Below are 25,979 nucleotides of genomic sequence, written 5' to 3' on the forward strand. Positions count from 1 at the left end.
AAAAAACAGAATACTTTTGTTTGATTCTATACTTTCCAACTTTGCCACATAAGGGGAGGCAACTCAAATGTAAGGGCAGATAATTCACATAAAGTTACTTTTACAATAGAATGTGTTAGGAATTTACCTATTTTATTATGTAGCAAGAAAACGGGTCCGGTGACCCCATTTTGTCTTTTTCTTATCTGAAATCATACTATTAGAGCTATCTTCTCATATTTTATCTCAAAATTCTATGGTGTAGTTTTCATTTTATGGCAGAAAATTGGGTTTTCCATGCATAATCTATACAAAATCTGTCAATTTTGCACAACCTGTAGCGTAAAAATAAGGCCCGTGACCCATTCTTTTTATTATTTTTTTTAAAAAAGCATGGTATAAACTACATTTTGGCAAATAATTAAAATATTCTATGGATTATAATTTACACACCCCATCTACCTTAATAGATCCTGATCTGCTTCCTTTTGCTGGAACGTCTGAAGATTTTCGAAAACTGCTATCCACTGGAACATATGAGTCGTTTGAAAATAGAGTTTTCCTTTGTGGAAGTTGCGCATGTGGAAAGTCCACCCTTGCAAGTGTTCTGATTGGTAGCCAAATACCACTTACATGGAAATCAACAGATGGATTAGTTATACACTTTGGTCGAAATGGTATCAACTTGGAAAGTTTTGAGATGGTCCCTTTAAAAGAAGGTAATGTAGTTTGAAAATTGTAAGAAGTGGATATTGTTAATTCATATAGCATTATAATTTTCAAGAAAGGCGTAAAAAGTTCATGTATTGCCAACGATAAAACTGTTGATATTTTCACAAATAAAAAAACAAATATGGTAATCTTTGCGTTTACTATATTGATACGATATTCCAGGGCTTGTATTTTCTTTCATGATTTCCTTGATAGAGGCTTGCTGCTCACAATGAAGCTATTTAACCAAGAGTTCCAAGTAGTCAAATTGAAATCATCCTTTCGTTAATTTTACGGACGCCATCACACGATGGTTGACCGTTATTGAGTATCTGTTTCACAGAAGGCGACGGAAATGTTCCTATTGTCGTAGCTACAATCCCTTCCCGTTTTATCCTTTCAGAGCACCTGAGATCACCCCTGTTGTTTGGTGGTGTTTGTGTTGCTCAGTCTTTCGTTTTCTATGTTGTGTTATGTGTACTGTTTTTTTTTTGTCTATTTGTCTTTGTCTTTTTACCCATGGCGTTGTTAACTTATTTTGAGTGATGAGTTTTGATGTCCTTTGAATAAGTATCTATCGCCATTTAACAGTTACACTTTTAAACAATATCGTTTTATTTAACATTGCATTGTTACACAATATTTCAGATTCAATATGATATAAATGACTGGTCTAATATTGTCAATGAAACAACTATCATTCACATAAAGGTAAAGCTGCTGCATTTTACTTTCAAAAATACTAATGTAAGTTCACTGGTAACATATTATCAACACTTTAAAATTTTGTAACAAAGGTTATACTGCCCTTACGAAAAAATATATATGTAATGTTCATATATGAAATGAAATCTCACGAAATTGACTAAAAAAAAATAAAAGCAATATATCGATATTAACTATACCTACCATTTTTGATACTTATAAAAGACATATCTAGAATTCATTTCTATTAATATTGAAGCATTCTAATTATTCAGACAACACATATGAAATCGATAACTTAAAAGTTAATCTGTTCTGTCAAGATATTTTGGTTTTATTTTGAACCTGCATCAAGTGATATCAAAAATCTTAATTGTTTGCTTACTTCCAGTTTAGATTGTATCGACTGAATGTAAATAAAAGTCTATTGCTAATACAACTCATCTCAAACTGTTTTAAGTAGTTTTGACTTAGAATTAAAAACAATTGGAGATTAACCGGATCAAATTCAACATGTCCATACATTGAATTTCTAAAAGTCTAATCTCATACTAAAATTCTCTTATACCCCTCCCTTTACTTTGAGACCTCCTTAAAATGCAATTTTCCGCTATCCAATAGTATTTGTAGTGGTACAATTCGAAGTTTGTGTCTCTATGAGATAAAACATGGAGATTATGTATGGGAATTAGCAGGTAACATAACAAAATCTCTATGAATGGTAATTTTCTCCCCAAAAGAGTCGTGGTTTTATGGAATCAGTTGTATTTATAAAGTGCAACCTATATCTGTACATGTGTACAATCATCATTAATAGTATCATGGAGGAATAGATTTATTTATCAGATATTCGGATTTTGATGTTGATGAATAAAGGCTACAGTATTATACCGGTTTTCAAAAGTCATAAATCGATTGAAAATGACGAACAGCTGCATTTTGAAGTATTCTTTGGTTTTATTCTGTACGGTGTGGTATAATGGAGAGACACATACTAGGTTAGAAACTGAAAATTATAATGCCACAAAATGTCATCTTAATTCTGGTAGTATTCAAATACATCTATTATGCTAAGAGCAATCAAACCACAAAAACAGGTCGATACCAATTATGCATGTACATAAAAAAAAAGGATATTTATACTTATACGTGAAATTTATGTTAACAAATGAATGCAAAATGTGTAAGGTTTCATCATTTTATGTGATATACATTGACTAATGAACCATAAAAATAAGGCCAATGGCATATAAAGCCTGCCATCCAGACATGTTCACCATACTTTCTTTTCATTTACCAAATATAGTTGACCTATTGCTTTTTGTATCTTTTCAAGTAACAAAACCAAGAAAACTTATCCTTAACCAATGAACGATACAAATGAGGTCAAGGTCAAATCACTTAGCCGGACAGGCATATACCTTAGAATGATTCTGTACCCAATGGTGGCTTATTGCCAATAGTATCCGAGAAATACACCAAACCACCAACACTAAACCTTGTCCAATGAACCATGAAATTTAGGTCAAGGTCAGATAAAACCTTACAATCATTCCATATATCAAATACAGTTGACCAGATGGTTATAGTATCTGCGATACAAAAACTTCACCTTGATCGCTTATCCTTGAAATGAGGTTGCGGTCAGATAAACCCTTCCTGACAGACATGAAGGCTTTACAAGGAATTCATACACCAAATATAGATGTCCTGTTACTCTTTATTATTGAGAATTTCACATAACAAAAAAATAGTTATTTTCTATTAAACAGTACTGAACCATAAAAAAAAATGAATTCAAGGGAAATGCACATATGACAGACGGAAACTTTGTAACTGAAAGTATCTGCATACAAAGAATGATTTTTCTAGGTTTTCTACCATCTGAAATATAAAGCTTTACACAAAAAGTTTACGCCGTCGCCGCCTTCACTGGATTGCAGTTCCTATGTCTGTCATTCTACGATTGTTATCGTAGCGAGACAAGAATTGATGAAAATGATGATCTTGCAACTAATGTGGTAGACTGTATCTTATATTTTCTACATTGAAAACTATGGAGGTGTACATGTCCTTGAAATAACATTACATGAAATCAATATATAGTCACTTTAAAGGGCATTTTAGTTCAGACTCTGGTGACGTTTTACAATATCGGAGTGCAGCTACATGCTCTTCAAAATTGTCTGAGTTAGAAAAAAATTATATTCCGTCAGCGGGTGAAGTAAGTATATTGTTACTAGGGAGAGGAAAAATTATTATTTTGAAATCGTCTCATTAGTCATAGAATCTGGTACTGAAATGACCGCTGAAGTCAGATTCGATATGTATGTTAAGAAATGAGGCAGAGGAAGTTGTATATGTGTTTTTTTTAATTTTCTAGTTCAGAAAGATATATTATTTGAACCCAATTAGAACAATTTGGTAATTGATGGAAAAAAACATCATAAGCAGGTGGAATTAAATGATCTAGCTTCTTTGATTTTTTTTTGTTTTCAACAAGTGTCTGAAGGACTCATATGAAAATAAGGAAAGGTCGGCCGAGACAGGCACGCAGTTGGGTTTCCTTAGCAATGATAACAACCTGCTGGAAAACATTTCTTTCAATTTCAACAAAATGTTGTCAATGAGAACCTCAGTATACTTATCATGTATTCTTTGGTGTAGCATGTTTTATTCCCGGGCTCGTTTTAACAAAATTTGCAGCATTATACAAAAAATAATATATTTGTATTCTATCGTACCCTTTTTATGAAGGAAAGCATTGCAGATCATTTGTTTAGACTGGTTTTTAATTGTCCTAGTATATTGCTATAATTCAGGTGATACAGTGTGTATATGAGGCAACGTCTGCAAAACATTAACACAGTCACGTGTGTGTAAATAACTTATCTTTGCCATTTTGTCTTATCAACTGTGTCACATATTTCCCTGTGATTGTCTGCCTTTTTATCTATATTTCTTTGAATTGAATTAAAATTTAAATAAGCAACATTGACAGATTGTTTTATCATGTTTAATACATATTCTATATATTATTTGATCATTATTAGATTAAAACTTGATTGATTGTTTGTTCACACAAAGTCATATGATTTATCTGTATTAATAAAAGAAAAACATTGAAAAGAAATAAGTTTTTTAATTTTTACCAATTTGATTTGATTTTCATTATCTTATTTTCACTTATTGAAAAAGACCTTTCGAATCACGATGAAATACACATAAAAGTTTTAAATAAGAAAAATAGAAAAAAAGATATGGTCAAGACAATTTCCATGAGACAAGAACATGGTTTTGTCTTAAACTTTGTCATGTTTGTAACACTATTAGTTTTTTTATCAGTTGTAGATTGATATAAACTTAAAGTGTATTATGGATATTTACCTGAAGATAAATCGTTTAATGGTTTTACAACCTAATTCGACTAAACGTCATTTTTTTAAGTACTCCCCTTTTCCTACATGAATTTCTAACAAAATATTTTATAATGTTTGAATAGCAGAAATAAACAGTTAATGATACATGTAGATGGTTTCTAACTTTTTGAAAATTTAATGACTAAAAAATTATTTCAATCTTGAAACGGATTATGCAATGTAGGATATTGATACGGGATAGAAGACATTTACTTGCACAAGTACAGGTACAGTTGTGATGCATGATGCTGTTAACACATATTATTAAACATTAGTTAAACTAATTAGATATAAGAAGATATGGTATGAGTGCCAATGAGACAACTCTCCATCCAAGTCAAAATTTATAAAAGTAAACCATAATAGGTCACAGTACGGTTTTCAACACGAAGCCTTGGCTCACACCGAACAGTAAGCTATAAAGGGCCCCAAAAAATTACTAATGTAAAACCATTCAAACGGGAAAACCAACGGTCTAATCTATATAAAAAACGAGAAACGAGAAACACTTATGAACCACATCAACAAACGACAACTACTCAACATCAGATTCCTGGCTACTTAATATGATTGACCACCAGCCCATGGTTTAAGACCTTGTAGTTTTCTTTTCTACTGGTCTTGTCTAGGTTTTTTATAAATATTTTGATAGTTGTTTTCTCTCTCTGTTATCGTTTTTCAAACATTAACTTATATTTGGATTTAAGACACTAACATACTTGACTTATATTGTACTAAAAATGGTAGTCATCTGCATTGAGATGGATTTACTGCCTCTACATTGAGTAACAATCAATTTGTTCGTTATCTGACATTTTTTGTCTCGCCTTAATGGCGTCAAAAAGCGAGCCATTGGTATGCTGTTTCCGGCGTCGGCGGTGGTTGTGGCGGCGTCAACAATTTATTAGTTTGTGATTAGGTCTTTGTTATGGTGTACCACTAGTGGTATGCCATTGATATTTGGTATGCAGTTGTAATAGCCTTGGCAAATCTTATTACTATGAAGATTATTTGCTCCCGCCCCCTCAGTAGTGTTCTATCGACTTGGAAACTTTGCTTAGTTTACATGTATCAGTTGTGATTAGGTCATTTTAAGATGAACCACTAGTGGTAGGTCAATGATATTTGGTATGCAGTTTATAAGCATTTGCAAGTTTCATTTCCATGGAGATTATATAACCATACACCCTCATTATGGTTCATTGACTTTGAAACTTTTATATAGTTTACAAGTTAATGTTTGTGTATAGGGTTGTTTAAAGGGAACGACATATGATATTTCAGTGGTATTTGATATGCAATTGTATTGGCATTGGAACATCTCATTTTCACTGAGATTATTCAGCCCTGTACCTTCAATCATGGTTCATTGACTTTGAATACTTGCATAAATGGCATATTAAAGTATTGCTATTATAATTTCAACATTTGAATTATCGAAATATCAATTAGGCGAGACATATCTCTGTATTAACAGTTTATTTATAGTTAGTCTACCTAACGCGCCCTAAGGAAAACTATTACTTTCTTTGTCATTAACATTAATGCATTGCACATTTTGTTTGATTAGCACATTCATAGTCTGTATCATTAATGTTTCATTTAATGACGGATTCATAATAAAACATTTTTTTTGCAGAAGATAGAGGTCATAATGTGTTGACCAAGTTAGTAATTGGAAAACCAAATCGTGAGATCACTACACGTCAAACTGTTGATAACCAACAGGACCTGTGCTATGCGCCATCCTCTAATGATTTGACAGAATTAAATCTTCAAGTTACTAAGTTTGATGATAATTTCAGTTTCAGTTCAAAAGTTTCTGTATTAACCGAGGCTGACATTGGAGAAAATGAAGTCTTGCCGCGTGAAAAGACCAGTATATCTGAAATCAAAAATAATACATCGATTAGTCTGCCTCACGTGAAAAAAGTTGAAGCCTATGCTGTGCATGATGACATTTTAAAAGAAGTTGAGAGTGGTCAATACAAAGTTAAGATTGCACCTTCAGATTTAGTTGACTTTGGCGGTCAACGATCGTATGATATGACCCATCAGTTATTTGTTCAGCACGGTGGTACATTTGTAGTGATGTTTGATGGCAGTAAGGATTTTCAGGAACCTCTGACAGAATATCCTATATGAGATATTTCTAATGAATGTAGGTAAAACCTTATGACAATCCATGATAAATATATCTACCAAAAGGAACAAGAATTTCATAAATAATATATAATATCTAAAATAGCTAGTAACTCCTTTACAATCCCTTGACGCGCCTTGATATCAACGAAAATAGAAATAACCTTACAATTAAACGAGGGCAAATCTCAATCACGAACTAAACAAGATTGTTAAACTTTCAATAAAAGACAAAGTTAATTCAAAGTTATATCTTGATTGTTCGCATCATTCTTTCATTTAATTCACACATAAAGTGCCATTCATTGTTTTTCTTGATGGCATCGCCAAAAAAGGAGATACAATTAATCTAGCAGGTATGTACGACATTAAATATAAAATAAGGAGTTGTGGCTGTGCCGGAGGTACACAGATGGTCATATGTTTAATCATGCAAGCTTGTAATCATTGCTGTATATCTTTTCAATAAAATACCAAAGATTGAAGAATGAGAGTGAAATATTTTTCTTCAGTTGGCTCCCAATTTCATGTCATTAGGGTGTGACCTCATATATCGAATGACGGCGTTGTTGAGAATGTGACGTCAAAGACGTCCAGCTGTCGTATTTTCTGGCACACGAAATATTACTAGTATATAAAATTAGCGGCACCAAGACGGTTAAACAGAAACAAAACAGACAGAAGTCAAAAGAGAGCTTGCCGTTTCCAATCCAAACAATAAATTAGATTTATGACATAATTTTAATACACATGATAATCCCTGTTATTCGTATGCGATATGTTTAAATTTTCTTAAATCTAATGGTTAAATTAATGCTTATAAGCAAAAAACCAGAAAATTTCTGTAAAAAAAGGGTTCTTGTATTACCACCTTAAACCAAAAAGTTTAAGTCCAGTTATTCTGACATGACACAATCAAAAGTTTGAAATTAAAATGGTGTTTTCAATCTGTCAATCCTTATGTTAAAATCTCATAAGAATTGGTAAACTTTTTCACGTAATGTAATTTTAGACATTGACTGATTGAAAAGACACCGTATAATTTGATTCAGATATAACATTTGAACAAAGGCTCATACAAAGATAATACCGGACCCATATATAAGATAAATGATTCAACGTTTGTGAAAATTAAATTTAAAAAAAAAAAGTGTCTCCTTGATCATGTGGTATCTCTAACATAGTCAAGTGACTTGCAGACAAAATGAGATCAATATGAAAATCATTGGGATGGTTGTGGTGTCGAGACCGTTTTTTGACAAAATAGGATATTGTGTTGGTGCTAAAGCAATGATTTAAGTCAGTTGCAAACAGACCAGTTACCAAAACTGATATAGAAAGAGAAAACACGTGCCGTAAGCCCGAATATATACACTTTTAAAAAAGGATTTCAAAAGCTCTTCATGTAATTGTGTTCAAATCACACAAGTATCTGCTGAAATGTTTACTGTGAAGTTCAGAAATTATTGCAAGGTTTTTATGGGTGCAAATAATGCGACTCCAAATGTATCGCAACGACAGGAACTCGCATTCTGATATCTGGTAAATATATCTGTTGGAAGCTTTTCCTAGAATTAAAATAGTTAATCTCGCTTTTTTTTTCATTCTTCAAAAATTGTCAATAATAAATGTACTTAATCATGTTAATCATTTCTGAATTAACAGTACATCGAACTGTATGTGTAATTCCACCAAATCATAGTACGTAACATCCGGTTGCGTACGAAATAGGGTCGAAAAAATATTCCCTACAATTTGACAGTTGTAGGAAATAATCCTACATTTCATTGCAGTAAAACATTTCTGAGTCATAAACATATGTCTTGGGTGTTTCAAAGCACCATTCTCTTTTATTTGGTGTTTCTAAAGAATATTTCGGAAACTTGAGGTTACATGGTTACCAAAGCTTGTACATAGGAAAATAAGGGGTGAAAAGTTGATTGGTTAACTTCCAGTGATGGTTATTATCTTTTATGCAATGAAATGTTATGTGAAATTTTGTCTGGACATGATAAAACTTTCTCATGCGATTATTTCTTTATTTGAAATAAAGATAAATTCTGCACATTTTTTTTACAGTTCAAATTTAACACAGACCAATAGGGGGAAACAATGATGGTATTACACCTATTATGGGAAGCTGCACATACACCTTTGACCCTATTTGTACTCTCATTTGTTAAAATTTCATGCTATCTAACATGTTCAAGTGAAATATTACAAAGATGAAATATTCCAAATATAGACTAGTTTTATCATAATCACGACAATCTGCCTGTCAAAATCACTTTTCTCTGGGCTGGATGTGTCTGTCTTACTTTTAAAATTATCACTTTACTGTTTGTGTGTGCAGAATAAATCATAGGATTAAATACGTCTAAAATGGCTATTGTAATGAAATTAATGAGATGAAACGTTATCGTTCGAATAATTATACATTTCCAGTTTTCAAGTACTTGTATATTTATAGTATGAATTTGTGTTAAAATAAAACTAGATAAACAGTATAATTCAACTCCTTATTACCGCTAAAATATAAATAAATTATTAAAAAGGCATATGCAAGAGGGAAACTTATTTGAGAATCCGTATTTTTTCTAGCTATTGTGAAACATTGGGTCAACTCAATACTCACCTACTGTGTTGATGATAGTGATGTCATGCCAACGATCTTGTTTGCTGCAGCGCATAGGGACATTCTCTCGGATGTAAGCATTAATTCAGTTAACCTGTTTATTTGTAATGGTGATCTCATTTCATTAAATCGGTGCTTATTCAACAATAAACATTTTTCACACCGTACCGCTATACAATGCGTAAAAATGACAAAGTACAAAACCATTTTAAAGGTTCATTCTTGAAACAGACACTTGTATATTATTGCTGGGCTAATCATGTTTGTAAGCGATAGAACACTCCCCGAACCTAGGACAGTGATGTAACAGCACACCATAATTACTATCTGTACAAATCAGTTAAAAAAGGTATAACTCTTCAGATCAACACACAAATAAATTCGAATAGACTAATTGCACAAAGTACCGACCGGTCAATATTCGCAGTTAAGAACGCTATTTGAAAGCCAATTCCGAATTCTGACTTTTAATAAATCATTTTCCAAGAGAAAATTATGAATCGTTAAACATCCACTGGATGTAGAGTTAAGAGGTCATTAATAATCAAGAAAAAAAACAGGACCTTGTACAATGCTAAAACATAAGATGTAGTTAAACTTATTTGTTAGTGTTATGTATTGTTTACTCACTAGGATATGCAAAAGAAAATGACTAGGGAATTTGTACAGAGAGTCACTGAAATGTTTGGTTCCCATGAAATGAATAAACACATTGTTTTCGATCCAGTTTTCTTTATAAATGGTACAGACAAAGACGATCAAGAAATTCAGAATTTGAAAAACCAACTTGTCACTATTGCCCGGAACAAGCCATCTTGGGGACTACGGCGTCCAATAATTTGGGTCCCAATTGAGCTTTTGATCGATAATATGATCAAAGATAATATTCATATTATACCAAAAGCATATTTAGCTGAAGCAAACACAATGAATAAAGATTTATCACTCTCTGACAAACAACTGGACGATTTTCTCTTAACACAACACGCATTGGGCAAGATCATGTACTTCAATCAACCAGAACTTAACAATTTCATCATTCTGTATCCTCCTGCATTGATCAATATTCTGAGGTCCTTTATCACAGATGAAACATTTTGGCCCAAAGATGAGACCCTTAGAAATATTCTGAGAAGAATGACAGAAACTGGTAAAATACATAAAACCGATCTCATTAAACTATGGCAACAGAAACAATTCGTTCATCATATACCAGATGATGACTACAAAGAGTTTATTATTCAGGTTCTTGTGCATCTCGATGTTTTGGTCCTGCCAAAACGATACTCTGGCCAGGATGACACACACGTAGATTATTTTTTAGTTCCATGCACAGTTAAACACAAGATGCCGATGTCCTTTCTGGATGACAAATCATTTGCAAACAGAACAATTGCGTTGGTCTATCAAATACGAAAGTCATCCATACCGTCGGCATTGTCTTTCAAACTGAAAGGTGCTGTTAGTGGTATTTGGCCTATCAAAGAGGTGAACGAACGTCCATTATTATACCATTCCTCAGCTGTACTATGTGTTGACAGCCAAACCGAGTTTCGAATAATGGTAGAAGACAAGAGAATTGTCGTCTATCTTACAAACATGTCATCTAGGTCTTGCATCGCCCCAGATATCGCAGCCAGTATTCAAGAGTGCTTGACCGTTACTTTACAAGCTGTTTTGAAGTTTTATCTAATCAGCATAGGAAAGAACCACCAACAAGTACATGTGTCGAATCTCTTCCACATTGAAGTCGGAGAAGTTTGTGGCAGATCTCCATGTGTGGTACCAATTTCAAAGGCGAAACAAATTTCTGATTGGGTGTGTGTTAGTGGAAATACACATTTCTCCAGAGATCCTTTACTGTGGGTTTTTAACAAGGTAATCCATATTAACTAGACATATTAGCAAAGGAAGTTGTGTCGATAAGGGAGTTTCTCTGTTGAATAGTTCGTAACATTAAGGACTTTCTTCCTCAAATCATGCAATGTTTTATAGAGATTATCTTAGACGTATTTTGCATTACTTTTTGTCTCGCCTTGACGTAGTCAAAAAGCGAGACATAGGTATGCTGTTTCCGGCGGCGGCGGCGGCGTCATCAATGTATTTGTTTGTAATAAGGTCTAGTTTATGGTGAACCACTAGTGGTAGGCCACTGATATTTGGTATGCAGATGTATTAGCATTGGCACATCTCATTGCCATGGAGATTATTTGGCCCCGCTCCCTCAGTCATGGTCTATTCACTTTGAAACTTTGCTTAGTTTGCATGTATTAGTTTGTAATTAGATCAGTTTACGAGGAACCAATATGGTAGGTCAGTGATATTTGGTATGCAGTTGTATTAGCATTGGCACATCTCATTTCCATGGAGATTATATGACCCTGCCCCCTCCGTGATGGTCTATTGACTTTGAAACTTTTGCTTAGTTTACATGTATTGGTTTGTGATTATGTCAGTTAATGGGGAACCACAAGTTGTAGGTCAATGATATTTGGTATGCAGTTGTTTAAGCATCGGCATATCTCATTTCCATGGAGATTATTTGGGCCCGCCCCCTCAGTCAGGTAAATTGACTTTGAAACTTTTGCTTAGTTTACATGTATTAGTTTTTTATCAGTTCATTTTAAGATGAACAACTAATGTTAAGTCAATGCTATTTCGGTATGCAAATGTATTGGCATTTGCAAGTTTTATAACCATGGAGATTATATAACCCCACACCCTCATTATAGTTCATAGACTTTGAAACTTTTACATAGTTTACAAGTTAATGTTTGTGTTGAGGTTTGTTTAAAGGCAACGACTTATGAGATTTCAGTGGTATTTGGTATGCAGTTGTATTAGCATTGGCACACCTCATTTCCATGGAGATTGTTTAGCCCTGTACCTTCAGTCATGGTTCATTGACTTTGAATATTTGCACAACTTACATATTAAAGTATTGCTATTTTAATTTCAACATTTGCATTATCAAAATAACAAATAGGCGAGACATATCTCTGTGTTAACAGTTTATTGTAATTATTTATGTTCAATGCACTAATTAACGGTTCATTTTAAGTGTGTTAACAGTAAGCATATAAGAATAAAAACCAAGGTACAAAGCCAAGGCAATCAAAAAGTTAAGTGATTACAAAAACTGTGATGTTGTCTAAATAGGACATAAGCTGTCAAATTCATGTCCACCTATTTGACTTAAGTTCTCATATTTGATTTATTACATGCTAAAACATATCCAAATTACAATAAGTTTAAGATAAACAAATAACCATGCATGATCTCCATCATATATATATCAGCATTGTTTGCATATTTAGTCTAGACACCGTCTAATTAACTATTGCGATTACTACCAAAGACTGTCGATGGTCATATAATACGATGTAAACATAAATATAGATAAATAGGAATCACGTGCTATAATAATTGTCTAGGTCTGTTTGATGTCATGTTATAGGTTAAAAAAAAAGTTAATTCTTGTATTACCTGTTAAAAAATGATGTTTTGTGGATCGAATCAGTCAACGAAATGGTTCACCCTTGTTTCACTTTCAATTTTGTTATTCTTTTCCTTTTTATTGTTGAATACACCTAATGCTTGTGTAGCCCATTTCCACCTAAGGAGCTAAATTGAAGTTTACTTGAATACGGATTCACATCAGGTCGAAGTATTCACTTGCAAGTTAATAATATATCAGCGATGTTTTTGAGCTGATTTTGTCAAATTTGGGACAAAGTAACTGCTTATTGCGAAGCATTATTTCAAAATTCCTCTTTCATTAAAACTTGAAACAAAAAGATTCGTACTTTTAATTTTCTATCTAAACTGTTGCTTATGCCATTTTAAGTTATGACGTACCTATATATATTTTAATTTATATCATTAATCATCGTGTCTCTTCAAAATGTTTTTCAGACACAGCAAGAATGCCCATCCAATTGTCCAGGTAAAGTAATTAAGTTTATAATTTATAATGCGAAATGAGGATTCATTTAATGCATATAGTTCTATAATACGCAGGTAGGATGAATGTGCATGGCCAATTGTCTTAAAAAGCTAGAGTAGGTAGTAAGGATGAATCAATTATCATTAATCGAAGAAATCCGACAACCGGTGGAAGAAAAACAATTAAATACAAACAACGAAATGCAATACACTACACAGAAAAAAAAATACAGAAGCAAGAACCATCTAAAACTGCAGTTGAAATATCAACAGTTCCTGTACCAAATTTGGCACCTTATGTCTTGTTAATGGCCAACAAACGGTTATAAATCATATTCGATAATGAAATAAATTGAGGAAAAGAGGACGGGTTTCTAGCTTCAAGTGGAAAACAATAAAATTTCATAAATTTCGTGCGTCTGACAAGCTTCTCTGATTAATTGCAATTTGAAATCAAAAGATGAAATACCACATGTGTAGCTTTAAGACAAAAGGGGACTTTAAACGGATGCAAAATTTCCTTAAGGTCAACAAGCCTGATAATAGTTTTAAAATTCATTGATGGAGAATCTACGATAAGTATGTTATGAATCAATCACTAGACCACATACTACTGAGCTGATGATACCCTAAGGAACCACCACTTGCAGTATCGGTTCAGTGCTCATATTTAAAAATAACATTAAAACTTTCGTGTTCAAAGCGCTTGGTTGAATTAACCTTCATCATGTTCATTAGGAACGATCTAATTCTAAAGAAAGAAAGCCATGCATATGTTACAATCTTCAAACCAGATTAGCGTTGTGACCAAAAGAGACCCAACAGATAGCCAAATTCAGCGATCATAAACTTTGGCCAAGATATCTGGGACCATATTTTTTTTATAATGTTTGATTTAATTAATGGCGAATCTACTTCCATTATATTTTAAATTATGTCAGTAACGGGGCACTGACTACCGAGCTGATGATAAACCGTCGGAACTAACAGTCCACCAAGTGCGGGATCAACTGGGTGCTAGTCAATGAAAATAACTTTATGTTACAAATCATTTGTAGCCATGCATTGCTCATTGTCATATCTAATTCACGCAAAGCTTCGTTTTTCATGCATTAAATACGTTAATGCATAAAAGGCTCGATATATATATATGATATATATATTTTACAACTGTTGTTAGCTATGCAAAAACATTTAAATGTTAATGAATTCTTTATTGTTCGAAAACGATTTAACAAATACTTGTTTATTCTATGTCTACGATTATTGTCTCTTTTTATGAGATTATTTTTTTTTATATTCAGGTCTTGACGAAACTGTCCTGGCAATGTCACCAAGTGAGCAACATCTATCAAGACTTGCCTATCAACTGAATATTCAAAGTTGTAGGGAGTTGATAATTCACCTCGGGATACAACTGAATGACTGGGAAGATTTTGAGTACAGTTACACACGCATGCCTGTTATTATCAAAATCATGGCATTGAATTTCTGGAAAACGAAAAACATAGTGGGAAGACCAAAAAAATCATTCAACAACTTGCTAGATGCACTGAAGGCAGTTGGCGACAAAAGGCATTTACTTTGCAAGGTTTGAAAAGTCTTTTTTATTCTTTTTTTTATGTTTTTACAATCATACTTTATTGATAGTGGTTACTTCCCTGTCTCTTTGGAGTATATTTCATTCCAATAAGCAATAGTTTAAGATTTCATAGTATATAGCTTGCTCTGTAAAATTTCAATTATCCTCTGTATTATTTCTTATCTAATAATCGACGCTTTAAAATAAGATATTAACAATCGGTTAACTTTTACATAAATCTTCTACTCTTGAGCTACTTGATCAAACGTAACCAAACTTTACCACAATCATCATGGGGGTATTTACTTTAGAAAAGGTGTTCGATGACCCTACTTGCAAGCCAAGATGGCCAACATGGCTAAAAAAACATAAGTGTAAAATGTAAGTTTTGTTTTTTATTGTCAAAACTAAAGTAAATAGAAAGATCTGACAGGACATAATGCTCAGAATATTCTACCAATTGTTAATTGAATTCAAAACTGTTTAGACTTATAGTAGGAGTTATTGCACTTGAATGAAACATTTTACCAAATTTTTTTTTTCATTTTTGCCAACTACATGTATATTAGATATAGAGAGACTTTAAGACTTAAAGTTGCAAAAAAGATCAGCAAGAAAAATTCTATGAATAAGGTTGATAATCTGAATCGTCAGTCTACTCCTTATAAGAGTTATTGTCCTTTGATGACAATTCTTGCCATTTTTTGCGTTTTTGCCATATATCTATAGAATTATAATAGATAAATAAAAACTTGAATAAGCAAAAATTATCAGGAAGACACATTCTACATTTAAGAGGAAACTTTCCGACTATTATTTTGAGTTATTGCCCTTTAATGAATATCAAATTATTTTATTCGCGTTTTGCCTAATATGAATAAAATAGAAAATAAAAAGTTTTAATAATAAAAAAATGAAAATTATTAGCAAGTCAAGATTTACAAACAAGTCAAATTTTGCCGATAAAGCTAAAAGATTGTCCATTTTCATAGGAATAAAGATTTTGTACCGTCTTTTGTGTTTTGAACAAAATCTAATCAAGATAGAAACTAAACAGATAAAAATGATCAGCAGCACAAGATCAACATTAAAGAAAGGTTTGTCATGATTTCTATTTATTTGTCTACAACTTTGATGAGAATCCGTTGTCGATTAAACCTAGGTTAGCGACACAGGCTCTTTAGAACCATGCGGTTTTTATTCTATTTTCTTGGCAAATAACGCTTAAGAAGCAGGCTTCGTTTTTTTGGTTCAAGAGGAAGAGAAAATTGTTCTACAGCGGAATCGAAGCACATTTTTTTGTTTGGTTCCCTCGATTGGGCATCCGTTTTGAACAGATGTATTTAATATATAGTGTACGAAATATATCAATTGACAAAGGTACATTATCAGTGAAGTAGCGACTGAATGTAGCGGTAAAAAATGTACATGTATTAATCATAATTAAACAACACACATTTGCAAAGATGAAAAATTACTTAACTTTGTAAATTGTGTCGATCTTTCATTTAAAACATCTTCGAAAACGAAACACAATTTGTGATGAATAAAAGGTGTCCACCCCTGAGGCAAACATATCATACAGCTGTTTTTCCCTGAAATTTAATAGTTAATATTAGTTGTCATTTCTCCTTCTTTGTTTTAATATTGTTATGACTCTTTTGTTATTTCTGCTCTTTCTTTATGTGATTAACGCATATTTTTGCACGATAGTTTAATCAAAATTAAGTGTATTTTGATTATTGAGAACGTTTGTACTGGTCTTTGGTCAGGAATCTGGCGACCGATATTGGTTTATTGCACATCCTTTGTTAAGTAAAACAAAGATGGTGCACATAACAAAACTTTTAGAATAGCTATAAATGCGTATACCAACAATACATTTATTTAAAGTATTTATTTAGCTGGTGGCCAAATGTTTATTTTTAGCTCTTACGAAATTCTTAAAGGGGCGTTTGCTCTTAAAATCATGTTCACCATATTTGATTTGAAACATACTAAAACACATATCCAAATTATAATAAGTCTTAAATGAACAATGCATATACTAGATAATATGTACCAGAATTTCGTATGTATTTTAGTCTAAACGCCATTTAATTAACTATCAAGATGACCTCCGAAAACTACCGACGTAAACATAACAAGATATAAACATAAACATAAATATAAATAGATAGCGATCTCGTGCAATTTGATTTTTCTATGTCTGTTTGGTTTCACGATGAAGAATGATTTCTTGTGGATCGAATCAATCAATCAAATGATTTACCTTTGATTCACTTTCAATGTTGACATTCTTTTCTGTTAAAAACGGAACACGCATAAATCATGCGAAATCCATCTCTAGCTAAGGGTTTAAATTGAAGTTCACATGAATACGGATTCAATGAGCTCGAATTATTCACTTTGAAGTGAATAATTCACAATCGATGTTTCTTAACTTATTTTGACAAAGTTGAATCATACTGGCTGCTAAAAGCGATTTATTAGTTCACTATTTCAATTTCATTAATGATAGAACAATAAAAATCATAATCTAATGTTTTTTATATATCTCGTAGCTAGATACCCTTAAAGATTAACTTGATTAACAAATAGTTCCTTTTTTTTTGTGCTGGAGTTTCTCGCTGCATTGAAGACCCATTGGTTGCCTTCGGCTGTTGTCTGCTTTTTGGTCGGGTTGTTGTCTCTTTCACACTTTCCCCATTTCCGTTCTCAATTTTATTAAGGTTTTTTTTTTATTATTGATCATACACAAAATATATCTGTTAACGGAATATTTTGATCGAATAATTTCATTTCAGGTGTTTAGGGAAGACACACATTTGCTAGGTAAGAATGTCTATTATTATTCTTTACATGCAAAAACCAAATTTCAAAATTACCAACACGTTAAAAACATTACAAAATTGTTCCTTTGCATCACACTTATTACCATAAAAGAGGGGCGAAAGATAAAAATCATAAAAATCTACACAGATGAAAACAGAACACTTTTTGTTCTATTAAAACTGTACAGCAATCGGTAGCTATTGAAAACTAGCTGGTTTCTAATGTCTAGGGATTTGAGACAAATACATAATCCTATAGAACAACCAATTCCTGATTGCGAATATAAAACCTTTTCAGTATACATCGTGGAACATATTTGTATATAAAATTGAGAATGGAAATGGGGAATGTGTCAAAGAGACAACAACCCGACCATAGACTATTTAAAAATTTGATAAACAAAAAATCTTGTCGATGTATATTTAACTCCTTCAATGTTTACTCTATTTTATATTTTTTTAAAGCTGTTTAAATTTTTTTTCGAATTATGTTTTTATTGTCTCTTTTAGATCATTTGCAGAAATGAGCGTCTCTGTTAAAATACAAAATCAGTTATACGGTCATCATTGTTTCTTAGTGTGGATTAATATGGCGAATGATGTCTGCTTACATGTAGCTGGAGACGCTCATTCTGTTGCGGAATCCAGATTCGCTTATTTTTACGTTCATGCCATTCCCTTAATTTGTGTTTATTGTTTTGTTTTGACGAATGGCGGGTTGTGAACATCGATAAACTTCTGTGATCTTAAGTTGTGGTATTTCTTTTTATGTTTTGGGTCATGTTTGAAGATTCAAATTGCATTGATCCTAAATTAGGACCAGTTAGTGGTATCCGAATTGAAAACATTATTAATTTTACTTCATCAACTCTAGCATAACATTTTATTTCACTTCTATTTTAAGCATGTATTTGGTTCATTTGATCATCACTGAAGCTTTAAATTGTAACCGAAAATTCGAAATAAATATCTCTATATATGTATTGAGTATATACACGAATTATTTTACCGCTTTGTCCCTTTGCATTTGTTTCTATCAATTCATTCTGTCTATCTGTTTGCTTTTGATTTATCGAGTCACAATTTCTCTTATTTGCTTAATATTTTTAATCAAAGATCTTAGCTTTAATGCATTTATGAAACTGATTCATCGATTCTTATTGATAACAAACACGCCCATTCACATTTCTCTAACAAAAACAGTAATCGAATTGTTGACCGTCTGTTATCCTTTTCCCGACCTAATTTTTGTTTTCGTTTGATCTCAATTTTTCACTGGTCAGTATTCGATTATGACGTCAAGTTTTCATTACCTCCTCCCACATTACCATTGTGACGTAATAAAATAAGGCAACCATGCCTTATGACGTCATATAGAAAGAACACATCTTTTTCCAAATAATATGATAAAGGATTACATTTGAGCGTCGGATAGAAATCGACCTTATGCAAACAAATATCTGCCATTATCAATGCATCTGTTCATTTATTTCGGGTTGAATACATCTTTATGCAAAGTCTGTAACTGTTTAAAAATTGAGTTGCTATAAGACCCATACTAAACAGACCACAATGCATCTTTTATATTCTATTTGAATGTTCTAAAACCAATCAAAAGTCTTTTAAATGTATATGTATACGTGCACTTGTATAAGGTCGATTTCTTTCCGACGCAGCTCATTTGTTAATCGTGTAAAATTCATAAAAGAAACATATTCCACCACCAAATTTCGTGCAATAAGATAAGTATCAACTCTCGACTGTTAACTGTTAAATATTCAAAACGCTCTGCAAGCTTCGCGTGTGAAATTATTAAATTGATCCGTCTCGAGTGGATATACATCGTATCCCACTTGATGCAGTGGTAGAATCTATATATATATCATATAATTTATAACTCTTTTGACAGATATTGCAGATTTTCGACTACAAGAAGTTCCACATGATGATGTTTTGCAAGGTCTCCCAAAGAACCTTAGTAACTGCCCTATACAACTCGGAATTGAGTTAGGAATAAGTGTTAGTTCGATAGAGGAGACAATGACTCGGCATCCAAGGGATATGTACCTTCAGATGGAAGACATCCTGAGAAAATGGAAATTGTCAGGAGAAGTAAAACCTACAATATACAGGTTGATGCTTGCTCTGGAACGCGTACATACTGGAGGGTTGGATTATTTAAAAGACATCTATCTTGGGCAGTAATCCATGTTAATGTTCGACAAATTTTGAATGGTATTCGTGACATGTCTTTCTTAACTTAAAAAGATACCGTATACTAGTGTCGATTGGAACAGAAGTCAAGGATATCAAATAGTTCTCTGGCAAAAATGTAGAAGAAACTATGTCTATCTGATTTAAAAGCAAGAAATATAGAAACACGATATAACATTTGACCTTTGACTTATTTACTTTACTTCTAAACATTTTACAACTTGTAATAGAATTCAATATCAAGCTAAGTTATTACAGATAAAAAAAATTGCAAAATTAACAATAACATGCTTATAGATATATAATGCTTTTAAATGTATTTGTTGAATTGCAGTGCACGGGAAAACAAAACATTTATGGTGTGTACTACCACAGATTGGCAAAAGGCTTGTGATTTGTTTACAAATGCTTGATTTGAAGCAACATTACTACTTTACTTGTACCCTGGTGTACAAAGTTTTGATTGCACGTCTTGGACTTTAATTGTGTCCTGCAAAATATATGATTCATATATAAATGTAATTGTAGTAATAGGAATACATAATGTAATATACTCTGAATTTTGTACCTCTAGTTGTTTGCATATAATATAAATGAATCACAGTTGTAGTAGCTGTTTATTCAAAGTTTTCAGTTTTGTTTTTCGATAAAGTTTCATGTGTATAATATAGGAAATTTATTTTTCTATTAATCATACTTTTGATAAAATAAAATATAGTTCATAAGAACATTAAACGGAACACTTTTACTGCATCAGATATGCAATTGAACAACAAATGTATATGGTGTGATTCCCGACGCAAACTTATCGGGAAATCCAAATGTTGATATAAACGTTGAATCGCTTAATATGTAACCATACAGAGTTTATATCTTAGAGTTTATATTCCAGGGCTTGCATTTCCTATCAGGATTTTCTTGGTAGAGGGTTTCAGGTTGTTTTAGTCGTATATTAAAATAAACACCTCAGGATCAATGGATTCGTTTTATTGTGTAATATAAGAAATGACCCTGCAATACAAATACAAATAATCAGAACAAAGAAAGATAACTCTATTCATTCTAGATGACAATACCTAAAATACAATACTCAAATATTTCCTACTGGACAACTATGGTTTTCCATGTTATTGACTTACAAATCTATTTACAGAGAATGTTATCAATGAGTCTTAGATGGTAAATTTCGTTCCATATAAGTAATCCTTGAATTTATCTGATACTGCCCATTTCAGTGCCAGTAATTCCCTCTAATTCTGCTGTTGATTCTGCAGGTTTTCCTTATAATCCTGGTGGTATTTCAAAAGAAGCTATTAAACCAACATTACGAGTGATTAAGTTGAAATCATTCCTTCGTAAATTTGATGAACTCCATCACGAGTTGATTGACCGTTATGGAGTATTTTACTCGCATATGACAGCGGATATGTTCCAATTGTCGTAACTTAAAAACGTCTTTTTTTCCCCGAATGTGACCCTCCAAACTAGACTTATCACTAGTTTGTACTTTCATGAGCTACACTACGGGTATCACATGTAAAGCAGGATCTGATGACCCTTTCGAAACTGTTGAGATCACCTCCAGTTTTGACTGGGTTTATGGCTGCTTAGTCGTTGGTTTTCTATGTTGTCTTTTTAGCCATGGAGCTGTCATTTTATTTCTGACTGAAGTCGTGAATGTTCCTTTTTATCCTTTGCCTCTTTTTTAGAGTACAAAAAACGATCCAAACCCATACAAGCAGGATGAACTTCAAATACAAGAGTGTGTTTATAGAATATAATTCATTCCAAATTAAAAAAAAAATGACTTGATAAGAATGTGTACCTAAATTGCGAATGTTGGCACTGCTCATTTTAAGAAAGAAAATTATTGTTAGGCTATCTACTGTTTCGAGATTCAGTGAAATACAAAATGAAGATGTAATCAGGTATACTATATTCGTGAGACATACATATATTTTAAGATGCCTTATTCAACTTTAATTTCTATTATCGAAAACAAAGTCAAAAACAATAGAGCATGCTCCGGTGGATAGCCGCAGTATTTTAGCAGAGAGATAAAATATGTAAAAATAATAGTTTTCCTCCTCCTCTGGAGTTTTGGAGAAAGTAAAATTATCAATGTGGTGACTTTATGTGATATAATCTGACAGAAATGACTTTATATTGGTGAAAACAAAGGACTTATCGTGTTTATTCTTTGTTGGAATTTGTTATTGTTGGACTCGTGTGAGTTTCACTCATGGACCTTAGTAAGTGTTTAAATAACTGATCAATGAACAATACTTTAAAAACATTGACTCTGTAGATACTCACAACACATTACATACATAATATACATAAAAGATTTACGTTGATTTGCATTCTTGATAAATGTCACAAACACCAAATTTTAAAAAGCGCCAGGAACGTACGAGCAATCCTACGCCACCAGAACAACCCGACGCGAAAAGAAACAAATCTGATACTGCTAAATCTATTCTAGTGCCTTAATCTATAGACATGGCTCTATGTAATAAACCTGATCATGCCAAAACGTCCGATCAACACGTATCTGCTCAACTGTCGCTGTCCGACTCAGATATAGACAAAATAGCAGAAGCCGTTGAATCAAAGTTGGTGTCGAAATTTAATCACATGATAAAAGAAATTGTTGATTTCGAAATAAAACCATTGAAAAATAGAGTTGAACAATTGGAAATTGACAGAAATCGTTTGATGGAGAAAGTAGACAACCTACAACAGTACGGTAGACGCTCTCTCTTACGTGTGTCAGGAATACCAGAAAGTGCAGGCGAAAACACCGACCTCATTGTACGATCGCTTTTTAAAGAAATTGATCCTGACTTTAACGATTTAGATGTCGAAAGGACTCATCGAAATGGCCCTCTTTCATCGCCTAATTCAAATACACCCACAGACGATGCTGCAGAAAGTTCCGAAACTTCAGCTGAATTCATTACCTCAGAAACGGAACAATCATATGATAACAACAACACGAGATCCAAGAAACAACCACGACAAATCATGGTACGGGTTTTAAATCCAAACACAAAGATAAGAATCCTGAGATGTCGAAAACACCTCAAATCGTCCAGGAATTATAACAACGTCTATATGAACGAAGACCTGACCAAATATAGGAACAGACTGTACTACCACACCAGATGCCTTACCAAACAAAAAGGTGCTGCACAATGCTGGTCTGTCAACGGCAAGATCTACTTGAAAGTTACAAAAGGCACAGTGTATTATATCAACAATGCACATGACTTTAACGAAGCAGTTATCAAGGCAAAACTGGATCACGAGTATCTCTCAGTCGACATGCTTATGAATCCAACTTATTAACACTTAATAAAATCTTCATTAACTTTGAGATTGACTGCATTTAAACAGTAAAATTATTGTGACTTATTATTCACGTGAGCAACCTTGTATTCTATTCCTCATCTATATGTACAGTATCTTAAGTTTATCGACATTAACATCGTTTAGTCAGTTAATTGCATGGTATGAGACCTAATTATTTAATTTTTTTTTCTTTCTTTTTATACGTAATTATGATATGTTGAATACCGGCAAAAAACTCAAATTCATAATGCTATTGTCCACTTATAAACTTAATTTAACTATACGTCAACGGTAAACTAAGATCCCAATTACAATGACCTTATTTACTTGCCAATAGAAAAACTTGTACTATGACCTAATTATGGTAAACGAAAAAAATCAGTGAGAAATGTTGTAGTAACCAATCAAATTGAATTATTTATAAACAACAACAATCGACAACGCAATTATTTTTCTTTCTCTATCTTTTCAGAATTTCTTTTTTTTAATTTGGTGACAATTTGGATAGTGTCTGGTCTGAATGAGTGTGCGTACTATATAGTTGTTAATGTAAAATAAGTTTTCAGTTTAAAAAATATGGGTCAAAAACTTGTATAAATATGCTTAACGATAAACAAAACAAGTGGGTTATTTTTATTTTATTTTTTTTTCTTTCTTTGCATTGTTAGATTTATTTATATAGTATACAAAATTAGAACATGTAAGTCCAATGGAAACAAAAAATATACATCAACATATATCTTTTTTATTTTGAATGATATGTATGAAAGTTACTTTATAAATTAACATGAACAATTTATTAATCTTCAAAACTCCAATCCTCCTTCGAATTGTCATTAATGCACTCGAATGCGTTTTTCTTCACTGCAGTCTACTTGACTGCTTGTTTAATTGTGCACCACTCATCCCCCATCTTTATCCCAATTAGCACTTATTATGCTTCCTTACTGCACCTTTGTCCAGAAACACATCACATCATTTCTATAGTTGTGGCTTCGGTTGCTGACTTTTCTTTACATGATACATGTAAGCCTGTACTCTCTTTTGACCTATTCATTCAAGAAACTGGCATTACATAATTGGTATTGATTGTACACAGTTCAGAGAGAAAACAGGTTTATTTTACCCTCTCGCACGCTTTTCCAATAGAAAGTATTGGATGTCAAAAAATGATTTAATGTGTGTTTGTCTACTTAAAACGCATGGATTGAAGATATTCCCTGTCATTGTGTTTGTATGTTTTTGTTTGACGGAGAAAAACGACCAAAACGGCAAATCGGTTCACGATAAATTCGAATTTTGTTTTGGATCCGAAAAAGCAACGACTAGGTCAGTATGTATATTAGTTTTAACGTGCCTACTAATTAATTTATTATTGATTATCGGAGGTGTTGAACTAAATCCCGGACCTAAGCACTTAGACGAAAATTCTGATAGTACCGTTAGTAGAAACTCGTTTGACCTCACCTCACTCTTAGAAAATAACATATCCTTTATTCATTTAAACGTCCAAAGCTTAGCCCCTAAGCTAAATAGATTATCAATAGAATATACTGAATATGATTTGATGTCATTTACTGAGAGCTGGCTTAATCCATCTGTAAATGATACCGACATTTCAATTCCATCATATAAACTGTTTCGTAATGATAGAACTAATCGCGTCGGCGGTGGCGTGGTAGTGTATATAAAAGAAAATATTAACTGCGTCCATGGACCCGACTTGCAGATAGGTAGTTTAGAATGCGTCTGGATATAATTAAAATAGAAAAACAAATCCTATTTATATGGAACATTTTACATACCCCCAAATAGTTCACAACAAACATGGGACAATGTTTATCATTCAGTTGACCTTGATATTTCTGCTAATAAAGACATAATCCTTACAGGCGATTTTAATATAAACCAAAATAATAAAAATCCCAATGACAAAATTCCAAACTTAATTGCTCAATATAATCTTAATCAATTAATTGAAGAAAACACTTATTTTACTGAATACAGTTCGTCAATTTTAGATTTAGTCATTGTAAGCAATCCAAATAGTATTCTTTACACCGATGTCGGTCCACCTCTACTTGAACAAACGCGTTATCATTTGCCAGTTATAGGTATTATTAATTGTATTAAAAAGAATGATCATCCCATTAGGAGAAAAATTTACCTGTACGATCGTGGTGACTATGAATCATATAGACAACGCCTTTCGGACATAAATTGGGATTCTTTGTTCGTCGCAGATGATGTGGAAAAAACTACCATAAACATAACTAACGTTATTCTCGAAATCGCAGAGCAAGTTATCCCAAACCGATTTATAAATGTTAAAAAAGGCGACCCCCCATGGGTAACTACAATACTGAAAAAAATTATAAAGAAAAAAAAAAGATCCCATAAGAAAGCCAAACGATCGAACACACCCTATCAGTGGGAGAAATTTAGAAAAGTTAGAAATA

General features: G+C 32.6%; 1 protein-coding gene across 2 annotated transcripts in view; it reads left to right on the plus strand.

The window, feature by feature from the left end:
* The window catches only part of LOC127711706 (uncharacterized), a 37,163-nt gene extending 16,021 nt beyond the window's left edge, over positions 1-21,142 (plus strand). Inside the window, exons 2-9 of one of the 2 annotated variants that reach the window (XM_052217817.1) lie at positions 450-698; positions 6,454-6,975; positions 9,558-9,664; positions 10,225-11,469; positions 13,507-13,537; positions 14,841-15,127; positions 17,926-17,953; positions 19,862-21,142. In XM_052217817.1, the coding sequence (XP_052073777.1) occupies positions 9,617-9,664; positions 10,225-11,469; positions 13,507-13,537; positions 14,841-15,127; positions 17,926-17,953; positions 19,862-20,157 (1,935 nt within the window). In that variant the 5' untranslated portion in view covers positions 450-698; positions 6,454-6,975; positions 9,558-9,616 and the 3' untranslated portion in view covers positions 20,158-21,142. The remainder of the gene's footprint in view (positions 1-449; positions 699-6,453; positions 6,976-9,557; positions 9,665-10,224; positions 11,470-13,506; positions 13,538-14,840; positions 15,128-17,925; positions 17,954-19,861) is intronic. The other variant, XM_052217818.1, reaches the window with a different exon arrangement.
* Positions 21,143-25,979: the final 4,837 nt, after the last annotated feature.

This window comes from Mytilus californianus, unplaced genomic scaffold, assembly GCF_021869535.1.
Source record: "Mytilus californianus isolate M0D057914Y unplaced genomic scaffold, xbMytCali1.0.p SCAF_8, whole genome shotgun sequence".
NCBI classification, from domain to species: Eukaryota; Metazoa; Mollusca; class Bivalvia; order Mytilida; family Mytilidae; genus Mytilus; species Mytilus californianus.